The 16,405-nt window shown below is 43.8% G+C and overlaps 1 protein-coding gene across 1 annotated transcript in view; it reads left to right on the top strand.

Moving 5' to 3' along the window:
- LOC139397174 (Fc receptor-like protein 5) overlaps positions 1–16,405 on the top strand; it is a 46,411-nt gene that overhangs the window by 22,408 nt on the left and 7,598 nt on the right. Inside the window, exons 7-10 of the mRNA XM_071144044.1 lie at positions 2,768–2,884; positions 8,720–8,772; positions 12,845–12,877; positions 13,330–13,462. Coding sequence (XP_071000145.1) covers positions 2,768–2,884; positions 8,720–8,772; positions 12,845–12,877; positions 13,330–13,462 — 336 coding nt within the window. The remainder of the gene's footprint in view (positions 1–2,767; positions 2,885–8,719; positions 8,773–12,844; positions 12,878–13,329; positions 13,463–16,405) is intronic.

The raw sequence follows: 16,405 nt of genomic DNA, 5'->3' as shown, positions 1-16,405 counted from the left end.
CTCTGCCCAGCACCATCCCAGTGTTGTCCATGTCTCTGCCCAGCACCATCCCAGTGTTGTCCATGTCTCTGCCCAGCACCATCCCAGTGTTGTCCATGTCTCTGCCCAGCACCATCCCATTGTTGTCCATCTCTCTGCCCAGCACCATCCCAGTGTTGTCCATCTCTCTGCCCAGCACCATCTCCAGTGTTGTCCATGTCTCTGCCCAGCACCATCCCAGTGTTGTCCATGTCTCTGCCCAGCACCATCCCAGTTTTGTCCATGTCTCTGCCCAGCACCATCCCAGTGTTGTCCATGTCTCTGCCCAGCACCATCCCATTGTTGTCCATCTCTCTGCCCAGCACCATCCCAGTGTTGTCCATCTCTCTGCCCAGCTCCATCTCCAGTGTTGTCCATGTCTCTGCCCAGCACCATCCCAGTGTTGTCCATCTCTCTGCCCAGCACCATCTCCAGTGTTGTCCATGTCTCTGCCCAGCACCATCCCAGCAGTGTTGTCCATGTCTCTGCCCATCACCATCTCCAGTGTTGTCCATCTCTCTGCCCAGCACCATCTCCAGTGTTGTCCATCTCTCTACCCAGCACCATCTCCAGTGTTGTCCATGTCTCTGCCCAGCACCATCCCAGTGTTGTCCATCTCTCTGCCCAGCATCATCCCAGTGTTGTCCATGTCTCTGCCCAGCACCATCCCAGTGTTGTCCATGTCTCTGCCCAGCACCATCCCAGTGTTGTCCATGTCTCTGCCCAGCACCATCCCAGTGTTGTCCATGTCTCTGCCCAGCACCATCCCATTGTTGTCCATCTCTCTGCCCAGCACCATCCCAGTGTTGTCCATCTCTCTGCCCAGCACCATCTCCAGTGTTGTCCATGTCTCTGCCCAGCACCATCCCAGTGTTGTCCATGTCTCTGCCCAGCACCATCCCAGTGTTGTCCATGTCTCTGCCCAGCACCATCCCAGTGTTGTCCATGTCTCTGCCCAGCACCATCCCATTGTTGTCCATCTCTCTGCCCAGCACCATCCCAGTGTTGTCCATCTCTCTGCCCAGCACCATCTCCAGTGTTGTCCATGTCTCTGCCCAGCACCATCCCAGTGTTGTCCATCTCTCTGCCCAGCACCATCTCCAGTGTTGTCCATGTCTCTGCCCAGCACCATCCCAGCAGTGTTGTCCATGTCTCTGCCCATCACCATCTCCAGTGTTGTCCATCTCTCTGCCCAGCACCATCTCCAGTGTTGTCCATCTCTCTACCCAGCACCATCTCCAGTGTTGTCCATGTCTCTGCCCAGCACCATCCCAGTGTTGTCCATGTCTCTGCCCATCACCATCTCCAGTGTTGTCCATGTCTCTAACCAGCACCATCTCCAGTGTTGTCCATGTCTCTACCAGCACCATCTCCAGTGTTGTCCATCTCTCTGCCCAGCACCATCTCCAGTGTTGTCCATGTCTCTGCCCAGCACCATCCCAGTGTTGTCCATGTCTCTGCCCAGCACCATCCCAGTGTTGTCCATGTCTCTGCCCAGCACCATCCCATTGTTGTCCATGTCTCTGCCCAGCACCATCCCAGTGTTGTCCATGTCTCTGCCCAGCATCATCCCAGTGTTGTCCATGTCTCTGCCCAGCACCATCCCAGTGTTGTCCATGTCTCTGCCCAGCACCATCCCAGTGTTGTCCATGTCTCTGCCCAGCACCATCCCAGTGTTGTCCATGTCTCTGCCCAGCACCATCCCATTGTTGTCCATCTCTCTGCCCAGCACCATCCCAGTGTTTTCCATCTCTCTGCCCAGCACCATCTCCAGTGTTGTCCATGTCTCTGCCCAGCACCATCCCAGTGTTGTCCATGTCTCTGCCCATCACCATCTCCAGTGTTGTCCATCTCTCTGCCCAGCACCATCTCCAGTGTTGTCCATCTCTCTGCCCAGCACCATCTCCAGTGTTGTCCATGTCTCTGCCCAGCACCATCCCAGTGTTGTCCATGTCTCTGCCCAGCACCATCCCAGTGTTGTCCATGTCTCTGCCCAGCATCATCCCAGTGTTGTCCATGTCTCTGCCCAGCACCATCCCAGTGTTGTCCATGTCTCTGCCCAGCACCATCCCAGTGTTGTCCATGTCTCTGCCCAGCACCATCCCAGTGTTGTCCATGTCTCTGCCCAGCACTATCCCATTGTTGTCCATCTCTCTGCCCAGCACCATCCCAGTGTTGTCCATCTCTCTGCCCAGCACCATCTCCAGTGTTGTCCATGTCTCTGCCCAGCACCATCCCAGTGTTGTCCATGTCTCTGCCCATCACCATCTCCAGTGTTGTCCATCTCTCTGCCCAGCACCATCTCCAGTGTTGTCCATCTCTCTGCCCAGCACCATCCCAGTGTTGTCCATGTCTCTGCCCATCACCATCTCCAGTGTTGTCCATGTCTCTACCCAGCACCATCCCAGTGTTGTCCATGTCTCTACCAGCACCATCTCCAGTGTTGTCCATGTCTCTGCCCAGCACCATCCCAGTGTTGTCCATGTCTCTACCAGCACCATCTCCAGTGTTTTCCATGTCTCTGCCCAGCACCATCCCAGTGTTGTCCATGTCTCCACCAGCACCATCTCCAGTGTTGTCCATGTCTCTACCCAGCACCATCCCAGTGTTGTCCATGTCTCTACCAGCACCATCTCCAGTGTTGTCCATGTCTCTCTCCAGTGTTGTCCTTGTCTCTCTCCATCACCATCTCCAGTGTTAAATTGTTTTCTTTCTCCAACTGCAGTTCCAACTCCCATTCCATCTCCAGCAGTCCCAGTGTTGTCCATGTCTCTACCCAGGCTGCTGTGTAGTCTACTGGTGGGGTCTCCCTACCTGCTGGTGACCATCATACTGCTGGTGAAAGGCTGCAGGAGCAGTGCTCAAGGTGAGATCCTGAGTTTATACAGGATTGCTTCATTTGTAAATCAGAATTATATTATTATGGCCATTGAAATGCTGGCTATTAAAATTAGATCCAACAAGAACAACAAGGGAAATCCAGGGGGAAAAACAAAAGTGTCAATGCATGTTGATGAGTCTAGTCTGGATCCCTGCAGAGTCTCAATGTATGTTGATGAGTCTAGTCTGGATCCCTGCAGAGTCTCAATGTATGTTGATGAGTCTAGTCTGGATCCCTGCAGAGTCTCAATGTATGTTTATGAGTCTAGTCTGGATCCCTGCAGAGTCTCAATGTATGTTGATGAGTCTAGTCTGGATCCCTGCAGAGTCTCAATGTATGTTGATGAGTCTGGATCCCTGCAGAGTCTCAATGTATGTTGATGACTCTAGTCTGGATCCCTGCAGAGTCTCAATGTATGTTGATGACTCTAGGCTGGATCCCTGCAGAGTCTCAATGTATGTTGATGACTCTAGTCTGGATCCCTGCAGAGTCTCAATGTATGTTGATGACTCTAGTCTGGATCCCTGCAGAGTCTCAATGTATGTTGATGACTCTAGTCTGAATCCCTTCAGAGTCTCAATGTATGTTGATGACTCTAGTCTGAATCCCTTCAGAGTCTCAATGTATGTTGATGAGTCTAGTCCCCAATCTGGATCCCTGCACAGTCTCATTGAAGATCTTGGTCACTTTTCTAGCCTCTCTGGACTAAAACCTAATTATGACAAGTATGTATTGTATTGTATGTATTGTATCGTATTATGTATTGGATCATTCAAATACAGTGTTTACACCACCTTGTAGTTTACCAATAAAATGGGTGGATGGTGAAGTAGACATACTTGGTATTCACATCTACAAAAATTAAATTAACTGACCACAATTAATTTCAATCGATAGTTAACAAAAATAGAAACAATTCTGCAACCATGGAAAATACTTGTCTATTTATGGAAAAATCACATTGATTAACTCTTTGGTCCTATCACTGTTGACTGACTGACTAATGGTCCTATCACTGTTGACTGACTAATGGTCCTATCACTGTTGACTGACTAATGGTCCTATCAATGTTGACTGACTAATGGTCCTATCAATGTTGACTGACTAATGGTCCTATCAATGTTGACTGACTAATGGTCCTATCAATGTTGACTTACTCATGGTCCTATCAATGTTGACTGACTAATGGTCCTATCAATGTTGACTGACTAATGGTCCTATCAATGTTGACTTACTCATGGTCCTATCAATGTTGACTGACTAATGGTCCTATCACATTTGACTGACTAATGGTCCTATCAATGTTGACTGACTAATGGTCCTATCAATGTTGACTTACTCATGGTCCTATCAATGTTGACTGACTAATGGTCCTATCACAGGTGACTGACTAATGGTCCTATCAATGTTGACTGACTAATGGTCCTATCAATGTTCACTTACTCATGGTCGTATCAATGTTGACTGACTAATGGTCCTATCAATGTTGACTTACTCATGGTCCTATCAATGTTGACTGACTAATGGTCCTATCACAGGTGACTGACTAATGGTCCTATCAATGTTGACTGACTAATGGTCCTATCAATGTTGACTTACTCATGGTCCTATCAATGTTGACTGACTAATGGTCCTATCAATGCTGACTGACTAATGGTCCTATCAATGTTGAATGACTAATGGTCCTATCAATGTTGACTGACTAATGGTCATATCAATGTTGACTGACTAATGGTCCTATCAATGTTGACTGACTAATGGTCATATCAATGTTGACTGACTAATGGTCCTATCAATGTTGAATGACTAATGGTCCTATCAATGTTGACTGACTAATGGTCCTATCAATGTTGACTGACTAATGGTCCTATCAATGTTGACTGTCTAATGGTCCTATCAATGTTGACTGACTAATGGTCCTATCAATGTTGACTTACTCATGGTCCTATCAATGTTGACTGACTAATGGTCCTATCACAGTTGACTGACTAATGGTCCAATCAATGTTGACTGACTAATGGTCCTATCAATGTTGACTTACTCATGGTCCTATCAATGTTGACTGACTAATGGTCCTATCAATGTTGACTGACTAATGGTCCTATCAATGTTGACTGTCTAATGGTCCTATCAATGTTGACTGACTAATGGTCCTATCAATGTTGACTTACTCATGGTCCTATCAATGTTGACTGACTAATGGTCCTATCACATTTGACTGACTAATGGTCCTATCAATGTTGACTGACTAATGGTCCTATCAATGTTGACTTACTCATGGTCCTATCAATGTTGACTGACTAATGGTCCTATCACAGGTGACTGACTAATGGTCCTATCAATGTTGACTGACTAATGGTCCTATCAATGTTGACTTACTCATGGTCGTATCAATGTTGACTGACTAATGGTCCTATCAATGTTGACTTACTCATGGTCCTATCAATGTTGACTGACTAATGGTCCTATCACAGGTGACTGACTAATGGTCCTATCAATGTTGACTGACTAATGGTCCTATCAATGTTGACTTACTCATGGTCCTATCAATGTTGACTGACTAATGGTCCTATCAATGTTGACTTACTCATGGTCCTATCAATGTTGACTGACTAATGGTCCTATCAATGTTGACTGACTAATGGTCATATCAATGTTGACTTACTCATGGTCCTATCAATTTTGACTGACTAATGGTCATATCAATGTTGACTGACTAATGGTCATATCAATGTTGACTTACTCATGGTCCTATCAATGTTGACTGACTAATGGTCATATCAATGTTGACTGACTAATGGTCATATCAATGTTGACTGACTAATGGCCATATCAATGTTGACTGACTAATGGTCCTATCAATGTTGACTTACTCATGGTCCTATCAATGTTGACTGACTAATGGTCCTATCAATGTTGACTGACTAATGGTCCTATCAATGTTGACTTACTCATGGTCCTATCACAGTTGACTGACTAATGGTCCTATCAATGTTGACTTACTCATGGTCCTATCACAGTTGACTGACTGGCTCTGCCTACTCCTACTTAAATCATATGGGCAAAAAACATAACATTTTTTTTGGTATGCTAAGCCAAACAAAATTAAACGTACCTATTTATATAATAAATGTGAGTTTATACAGATTACAACGTCTCATTTCTGACTAATTGAAAATTAAATTTTGCTTAAAGTATCGCCCTTCCTTAAACAAGCCGTACAAAGCTGGTTACAATTTCAGTTTTAACCATGTTGTAAAGTGTTGATAACTGTATCTCTGATTGAACCATGTTGTAAAGTGTTGATAACTGTATCTCTGATTGAACCATGTTTAAAGTGTTGATAACTGTATCTCTGATTGAACCATGTTTAAAGTGTTGATAACTGTATCTCTGATTGAACCATGTTGTAAAGTGTTGATAACTGTATCTCTGATTGAACCATGTTTAAAGTGTTGATAACTGTATCTCTGATTGAACCATGTTGTAAAGTGTTGATAACTGTATCTCTGATTGAACCATGTTTAAAGTGTTGATAACTGTATCTCTGATTGAACCATGTTGTAAAGTGTTGATAACTGTATCTCTGAATGAACCATGTTGTAAAGTGTTGATAACTGTATCTCTGATTGAACCATGTTGATAACTGTATCTCTGATAGAACCATGTTGATAACTGTATCTCTGATTGAACCATGTTGATAACTGTATCTCTGATTGAACCATGTTGTAAAGTGTTGATAACTGTATCTCTGATTGAACCATGTTTAAAGTGTTGATAACTGTATCTCTGATTGAACCATGTTGTAAAGTGTTGATAACTGTATCTCTGATTGAACCATGTTTAAAGTGTTGATAACTGTATCTCTGATTGAACCATGGTGTAAAGTGTTGATAACTGTATCTCTGATTGAACCATGTTTAAAGTGTTGATAACTGTATCTCTGATTGAACCATGTTGTAAAGTGTTGATAACTGTATCTCTGATTGAACCATGTTGTAAAGTGTTGATAACTGTATCTCTGATTGAACCATGTTGATAACGGTATCTCTGATAGAACCATGTTGATAACTGTATCTCTGATTGAACCATGTTGATAACTGTATCTCTGATTGAACCATGTTGTAAAGTGTTGATAACTGTATCTCTGATTGAACCATTTTGTAGAGTGTTGATAACTGTATCTCTGATTGAACCATGTTGTAAAGTGTTGATAACTGTAGCTCTGATTGAACCATGTTGTAAAGTGTTGATAACTGTATCTCTGATTGAACCATGTTGTAGAGTGTTGATAACTGTATTTCTGATTGAACCATGTTTAAAGTGTTGATAACTGTATCTCTGATTGAACCATGTTGTAGAGTGTTGATAACTGTATCTCTGATTGAACCATGTTTAAAGTGTTGATAACTGTATCTCTGATTGAACCATGTTGTAAAGTGTTGATAACTGTATCTCTGATTGAACCATGTTGTAATGTGTTGATAACTGTATCTCTGATTGAACCATGTTTAAAGTGTTGATAACTGTATCTCTGATTGAACCATGTTGTAAAGTGTTGGTAACTGTATCTCTGATTGAACCATGTTGTAAAGTGTTGATAACTGTATCTCTGATTGAACCATGTTGTGAAGTGTTGATAACTGTATCTCTGATTGAACCATGTTTAGTGTTGATAACTGTACTCCCTGGTATTGATAAATAGTAAATAGTCCTGGTATTCATAAATAGTAAATGGCCCTGGTATTGATAAATGGTAAATAGCCCTGGTATTGATAAATAGTTAATTCCCCTGTTATTGATAATAGTTAAATAGCCCTGCTATTGATAATTCGTCATTTGCCCTTGTATTGACAAGGAGTAAATTGCCCAGGTATTGATACATAGTAAATATCCCTGGTATTGATAAATGGTAAATGCCCTGATATTGATAATTAGTAAATTGCCCTGGTATTGATAACGGAGAACTGGACATAAGCAGGAGCCCCATTGGAAAATATTTTTATTGAATTCTAAGTAACACAGTATTGACTAGTAAATCATCTGATATGATTTAAATATCTAAATGTTACTGTATTGGATAAGTAAATACATGGCCACGCTGATGAACTACTTCTGTGTTGAACAGGTGATCGTGTTGAAGAAGAGTGAGGCTGAGATCACCTGATCACCATAACAACCATCAGAATGGAACTCATGGAATTCTAATATAGAACTGTGAGTCACAATGCTGTATGTTGTTACATTGTAGCTCCACTTGCTGGAACAATAGTGGCATTTGATCAAATGTGATCTATTAACTGATACATGTATTATTCTGATTGGAATGTGTTTTAATATCATGTGTGTTGTATTATTCATTCAGCAGCTGTCCTTCAACATCAGTCATATACTGGTCATATACTCTATAGCCTTATGGTTGATACATTGTAAATGCCTTAACTTTTCATGTCTATACAGATCAACTGATAGGTGTTGAGGTTCAGGCATTATTGTTATAGGTTCAGTATAATGTTATCCCTTTACATGTTACAGAGATAGAAAACACACAGGAGAGGAGAATTCAATTATTACAATTATTTACTTTATTTTGTTTAAACATAACTAATGTAGGCTTTTGTTTTATAGTGCAATATCATTATTTTTCAATGAATAATCCTGGTAAGATATTGCTTTTGTCTTTGTAGCATATAGAATTAAATAAATGATTTTCCTCAATCATGCAGTCTGTTTTTTAATCAGTTCTGAATGACATCACAACCACTCTGTTTTTAATTCCACTCACTTCCCTTTATTTATCTTCTAAATACTCCATTCCAGGTTTCCCCTACAGCCCCCAGGGCCTTGAGTATCTTCTAAATGCTCCATTCCAGGTACTCCCTACAGCCCCCAGGGCCTTGAGTATCTTCTAAATGCTCCATTCCAGGTTTCCCCTACAGCCCCCAGGGCCTTGAGTATCTTCTAAATGCTCCATTCCAGGTTTCCCCTACAGCCCCCAGGGCCTTGAGTATCTTTTAAATGATCCATTCCAGGTTCCCCTACAGCCCCCAGGGCCTTTATGTATCTTCTAAATACTCCATTCCAGGTTCCCCCTACAGCCCCCAGGGCCTTGAGTATCTACTAAATTATCCATTCCAGGTTTCCCCTACAGCCCCCAGGGCCTTGAGTATCTTCTAAATGCTCCATTCCAGGTTTCCCTACAGCCCCCAGGGCCTTGAGTATCTTCTAAATACTCCATTCCAGGTTTCCCCTACAGCCCCCAGGGCCTTGAGTATCTTCTAAATACTCCATTCCAGGTTTCCCCTACAGCCCCCAGGGCCTTGAGTATCTTCTAAATACTCCATTCCAGGTTTCCCCTACAGCCCCCAGGGCATTCTAAATACTCCATTCCAGGTTTCACCTACAGCCCCCAGTCATTTGTGCCATACTGCTCAACTATCTAGCTAATCCACAACATTTATTTTATATGATCAATTGTTACTTTCCCCAGTTTCTGTGTTTTGGGTTTGTAGTTTTTGTGTATGTGTGCGTTTCAGGAAATGGCTTTCTGGATTCCAAGCAGCTGATTGGTTCACCCCATTGATTGTAGCTCTGACCCCGCCCTCTCGCTAGGAGAGTTTCTATTACAATGAGGACTCCTTCTGCAGCTTGAAAAGCCAGTGTTCCTTTGTTAGGAGAGAGAGCTTCTTTGTACTGGGGGCTTACATATATGTCCTGTGTTTTGTTGTTGGTCTGTAAGTGATTTTGTAGCAGGTCCTTCTGAGGTATGTGTGTGCCAATAGGACTCTTTGTTTTTGATTATCGAAATTGTTCACTCTAAGTGTGTATTATTCTGTTTCATTTGTTCCCGAAGGGGGAAGGCATCTTGGGAGTGCTTAGGCAAGAGGCCTACGGGCATACATATACCCGTAGTATGTACTCTGTCACAAGGTAAGACCTGGGCGGACCCTCCTCTGTATTTTGGTTAGCGCGTCAGGTGGTGCAAAGATAGGTAAGTAGTGGGTAGATAGGTAGGACCCTCCTCTGTATTTTGGCTAGCGCGCCAGGTGGTGCTAAGATAGGTCAGTAGTGGGTAGATAGGTAGGACCCTCCCCTGTATTTTGGCTAGTGCGCCAGGTGGTGCTAAGATAGGTAGGACCCTCCCCTGTATTTTGGCTAGCGCGCCAGGTGGTGCTAAGATAGGTCAGTAGTAGGTAGATAGGTAGGACCCTCCCCTGTATTTTGGCTAGTGCGCCAGGTGGTGCTAAGATAGGTCAGTAGTAGGTAGATAGGTAGGAGGGGATTCCTTCACTTTTACTTTCTTTGCTTTGGTCCAGCCCCTTTTCCCCCAAATTACTGTGTGAAGGAAATAAATACCGGGTTAAGGGTAATATATTCTGCCTCTGTCATCCTTACCTCCACCTACAGTCCCATACCTCTTTACCTCCACCTACAGTCACATACCTCCACCTAGTCACATACCTCCTTACCTCCACCTACAGTCACATACCTTTTTCACTCCACCTACAGTCGCATACCTCTTTACCTCCACCTACAGTCACATACCTCTTTACCTCCACCTACAGTCACATACCTCTTTACCTCCACCTACAGTCACATACCTCTCTACCTCCACCTACAGTCCCATACCTCTCTACCTCCACCTACAGTCCCATACCTCCACCTACAGTCACATACCTCTTTACCTCCACCTACAGTCACATACCTTTTTCACTCCACCTACAGTCGCATACCTCTATGTAGGCCGCTCTTACAGTATTCTCCCTAGTCACATACCTCTATGTAGGCCGCTCTTACAGTATTCTCCCTAGTCACATACCTCTATGTAGGCCGCTCTTACAGTATTCTCCCTAGTCACATACCTCTATGTAGGCCGCTCTTACAGTATTCTCCCTAGTCACATACCTCTATGTAGGCCGCTCTTACAGTATTCTCCCTAGTCACATACCTCTATGTAGGCTGCTCTTACAGTATTCTCCCTAGTCACATACCTCTATGTAGGCCGCTCTTACAGTATTCTCCCTGAACACCAAGTCGTAGAATAAAATGGAGCATATAAGCAGACAATGAAAGCTCTTACTATATTTGATGATAACATTTCTCTTAATCAGGCTATAGGCTACACGTGCACCACCAAGTCAGAACAGTAGGATAAGAAAAGGGAGCATATAAGCAGACAATGAAAGCTCTTACTATATTTGATGATGACATTCCTCTTAAACAGGCTATAGGCTACACCACCAAGTCAGAACAGTAGGCTACATTATGAGGGGGATATAGACCAAATTATTTGGGTGAGGAACAACTTATTACCCAACATACACGTAGGATGACTTTCTTAGCTACAGTATACATATCTAGTACCTGGCAGGTTACATAATTTATGCAGCAGCATACAAAACATTTTTGGAGGTGGCACGGCAGTCCTTCTTGGGGGCAAATTTTCTCATCAAAGTAATGGTGCTTTCAAGACAACTGGGAATTCTGAAAAAAAACAAGGTTGAATCATGACATAAGTTATCTTCAGGTCGGAGCTCTAGAAAGAGGCAGTAGATCCCGACTTGGAATGAACAGTGCAGCCAAAGCTATGGTAGATATAACATGATTTGATGTCATTATATCTGTGGTCAATGACCTTGAGCCTTCTTGGATGGCACTTCTAATGTAACTCTATGGTAGCACCCAAGGGGCTTGAATTTTTGAGCTCTCCCTGTAGATTTTGCTGTGACGTTGTGTCCCTATGAGTGACAGAACACTGAGCCAATCACGGCGCAACTACAGAACATTACCAACCCCTACGCTATGTATTTTCTGCTGGCTGCCTCACCACCACCAAAGAAAGCACTGAGCTGAAACACTTGCATTTTGGAGCTGCCTTATAGAAAGAAAAAAATAGATATGTGGTTTTATTGACTGACCTTAATAACCTTTTGTGACTAGGGGGCAGTATTTTCATTTTTGGAAAAATAACGCGCGACATTGCGCAAGTGGTCACCTGATGCTCCCAGAGAGATTCTCGCGTAAAATACAGAGGTAGCCATTATTCCAATCGGTCCTACTGAAAAGCTAATTGTCCCGGTGGATATATTATCGAATAGATATTTCAAAAACACCTTGAGGATTGTTATAAACAACGTTTGCCATGTTTCTGTCGATATTATGGAGCTAATTTGAAATATTTTTCGGCGTTTTTGTGACTGCAATTTCCGGTTGATTTCTCAGCCAAACGTGAAGAACAAACGGAGCTATTTCGCCTACAAAAATAATATTTTTGGAAGAAAGGAACATTGGCTATCTAACTGGGAGTCTCGTGAGTGAAAAAATCCGAAGCTCATCAAAGGTAAACGATTTAATTTGATTGCTTTTCTGATATCCGTGACCAAGTTACCTGCTGCTAGCTGGACAAAATGCTATGCTAGGCTATCGATAAACTTACACAAATGCTTGTCTAGCTTTGGCTGTAAAGCATATTTTGAAAATCGGAGATGACGGGGTGATTAACAAAAGGCTAAACTGTGTCTCAATATATTTCACTTGTGATTTTCATGAATAGGAATATTTTCTAGGAATATGTAAGTCCGTTGCGTTATGCTAATTAGTGTCAGTCGATGATTACGCTCCCTCATGCGTGATGAGGAGTCACTAGAGGTTTTAATGTCGTCAAGTAATGATGGACTGTTGTTTCTTTTTGCTTATTTGAGCTGTTCTTTCCATAATATGGACTTGGTCTTTTACCAGATAGGGATATCTTCTGTATACCACCCCTACCTTGTCACAACACAACAATCAACACTGTTTCCATAAACACTGAGCAGACACTGTTGTCGGTGTCAAGAGAGGAGAGGAGAATGGCTGCCGTTTTACAGTCCCCTAACCAATTGTGCTATTGTGTGTTTTTGTACATCCTCTCCTTGACCATGTCTGTAATACCCACGTTTCAAGCAGACCACCATCGTCCCTGTGCCCAAGAATGCGAAGGTAACCTGCCTAAAAGACTACCGCCCAGTAGCACTCATGTAGCCATGAAGTGCTTTGAAAGGCTCGTCATGGCTCACATCAACACCATCATCCCGGAAACCCTATACCTACCCAAATTGGAATATCGCCCCAACAGATCCACAGATGACGCAATCTCAATCGCACACCACACTGCCCTTTCCCACCTGGACAAAATGAACACCTATGTGAGAATGCTGTTCATTGACTACAGTTCAGTGTTCAACACCATAGTGCCGCGCGTGGCAGATGTGTTGTTGCCTACCCTTACCACCTGGGTGTGGCCCGTCAGGAAGTCCAGGATCCAGTTTTAGAGGGAAGTGTTTAGTCCCCGGGTCCTTAGCTTAGTGATCCTCAACCCCGGGAACCCACAGCGGTGCATGCTTAGTCCCCTCCTGTACTCCCTGTTCACCCACAACTGATTGTCCACGCAGGTCTCCAACACCATCATTAAGTTTGCTGACGACACAACGGTGGTAGGCCTGATCACCGACGACGATGAGACAGCCTATAGGGAAGAGGTCAGAGACCTGCAGTATAGTGCCAAGACAACAAGCTCCCCTCAATGTGAGCAAGACAAAGGAGAGGATCGTAGACTACAGGAAAAGTAGGGCAGAACAGGCCCTCATTAACATCGACGGGGCTGTAGTGCAGCGGGTGCATCCTGACTGGTTGCATCATTACCTAGTATGGCAGCTGATCGGCCTGCGACAGCAAGGCACTACAGAGGGTAGTGCGTATGGCGCAGTACATCACTGGGGAAGCAAGCTTCCTGCCATCCAGGACCTATATACCAGCCGTTGTCAGAGGAAAGCCCATAAAATGGGTTGAGACTCCAGTCATCAAGTCTTAGACTGTTCTCCATGTTACCACATGACAAGCAGTACCGGAGCACCAAGTCTGGGTCCAAAAGGCTTCTTTTAACAGCTTTTACCCCCAAGCTATAAGACTGCTGAAAAATTTATAAAATTGCCACCCGGACATTTACATTTGTTTTGCACTGCTGCATATTATCTTTACCCCTACCTACAGTACAAATTACCTGGTCTAACCTGTACTACTGTTTATTATCTATATCATAGTCTCTTTACCCCTACCTACAGTATAAATTACCTGGTCTAACCTGTACCACTGTATATTATCTATATATCATAGTCTCTTTACCCCTACCTACAGTATAAATTACCTGGTCTAACCTGTACCACTGTATATTATCTATATATCATAGTCACTTTACCCCTACCTACAGTATAAATTACCTGGTCTAACCTGTACCACTGTATATTATCTATATATCATAGTCACTTTACCCCTACCTACAGTATAAATTACCTGGTCTAACCTGTACCACTGTTTATTATCTATATCATAGTATCTTTACCCCTACCTACAGTACAAATTACCTGGTATAACCTGTACTACTGTTTATTATCTATATCATAGTATCTTTACCCCTAGCTACAGTATACATTACCTGGTATAACCTGTACTACTGTTTATTATCTATATATCATAGTCACTTTACCCCTACCTACAGTATAAATTACCTGGTCTAACCTGTATCTCCACATATTGACTTGGTACCGGCACCCCCTGCCTCGTTATTGTTATGTAATTTTATTGTGTTACTTTATATTTTCTTTTTTACTTTAGTTTATTTAGTAAATATTTTCTTAACTCTATTTCTTGAACTACATTGTTGGTTAGGGGCTTGTAAGTAAACTTTTCACGGTCAAGGTCGACACCTGTTGTATTCGGAGCATGTGACAAATACACTGTTATTTGATTTGATAGCATGGCATCAGGATTGTAGGTAGAGTAATCTGATCCTAGATCTGTGGTTAGGGACAACTTCTATTTAAAGTTTCATTCATGTCTGCAGCCAGGGAATGTAATAGATGCATCACAGTGTTCAGCATCACACCATTACAACACGTGGAACACTGCTATCTAGTGGACACATGGAGCACTGCCAACTAGTGGACATATCAGGATACAACACGTAGAACACTGCCATCTAGTGGACACATGGAGCACTGCCATCTAGTGGACATATCAGGATACAACACATGGAGCACTGCCATCTAGTGGACACATGGAACATTGCCATCTAGTGGACAGATCAGGATACAACACATGGAGCACTGCCATCTAGTGGACAAGTCAGAACACATGGAGCACTGCCATATAGTGGACATATCAGGATACAACACATGGAGCACTGCCATATAGTGGACATATCAGGATACAACACATGGAGCACTGCCATATAGTGGACATATCAGGATACAACACATGGAGCACTGCCATCTAGTGGACACATCAGGATACAACAAATGGAGCACTGCCATCTAGTGGACAAGTCAGGATACAACACATGGAACACTGCCATCTCGTTTTCGAATCCAAGATGGCGTAGCAGTCAGACGTCTTTGTCCTGTCGTGTCCCTTGTATATATCGTTTTGCATCAATTTCGTCGCATGTCCTTTAAAATATTTCCATAAACCTCAATCTAAATACTCAACTGCAACCCGCCTCACCCAATGTGGTGTGGATCTGCTTTTTTTTCCTAAAGTATTTATATTTACTTCGGATCTGGAATCCCTCAACTGAAGCTAGCCAGCTAACTACCAGCTATCAGTCAGCAAAACATTGCCAGCGGTCTTCAGCTAACCTTCAGCTCGGAAAGCTCTCGTCAGTTCGAACAACGTGACTCTAACCAGAGCATAACGGACCTGTTATTTTTATCCCCGGATTCCTACCGCAAACTGACCATTTTCATCTGGGTCTTCACAACTAGCTAACCGCAATACCGGATGATGACTCCTGGCTAGCGTTTCCAGGGCTCCTGTGCTACCACCGAAGTATACTCCTGGGCTACAATATCCGGGCCCCTTCTACAGCCGGTACGGGGCATGGAACCCCGCAGGTCCCCTACGACTGGAATACCGACATAATCTGCCCGAGGACTCCCAACAGGCCCCTCAGGCACGACGCCCGCTGAAGGCCCGTTATGCTAACCTGCTAGGCCTGCTAGCTACCTAGAGCTACTTGGAACCCTACTAATGCCACGACTGGTCTATCGACGTCACCGCACGAAGAGGCAAGAACAGATTTATCCCCATCGCGATGTCCCCCAAAGGCTAACTTTCTAGCCCCTGCTATCTGCTTGCTTGCTAACCCGGTTGGCTAACTGCTAGCTTGCCGGGCCCGGTCTGCTAACTGCTAACTTGCCTCCCCGGTCTGCTAACTGCCAGCCCTTGCTAACTGCTTGCTTGCTAAACCGGTCTGCTAACTGCTAGCCCTTGCTAACTGCTTGCCCCTGCTAACTGCTTGCTAAACCGGGCCTGCTAACTGCTAGCTTGCCCCGGTCTACTAACTGCTAGCTGCCGGCCTGGCCTGCTAACTGCTAGCTTACCTGCCCGGTCTGTAACTGCTAGCCCATGCTAACTGCTTGCTTGCTAACCTGGCCTGCTAACTGATAGCTTGCCCCGGTCTACTAGCTGCTA

This window comes from Oncorhynchus clarkii, unplaced genomic scaffold (genome assembly GCF_045791955.1).
Source record: "Oncorhynchus clarkii lewisi isolate Uvic-CL-2024 unplaced genomic scaffold, UVic_Ocla_1.0 unplaced_contig_13801_pilon_pilon, whole genome shotgun sequence".
Classification (NCBI taxonomy): Eukaryota; Metazoa; Chordata; class Actinopteri; order Salmoniformes; family Salmonidae; genus Oncorhynchus; species Oncorhynchus clarkii.
Note: the sequence above shows the minus strand (reverse complement) of the source record. Positions and strands in the feature narration are given on the sequence as shown.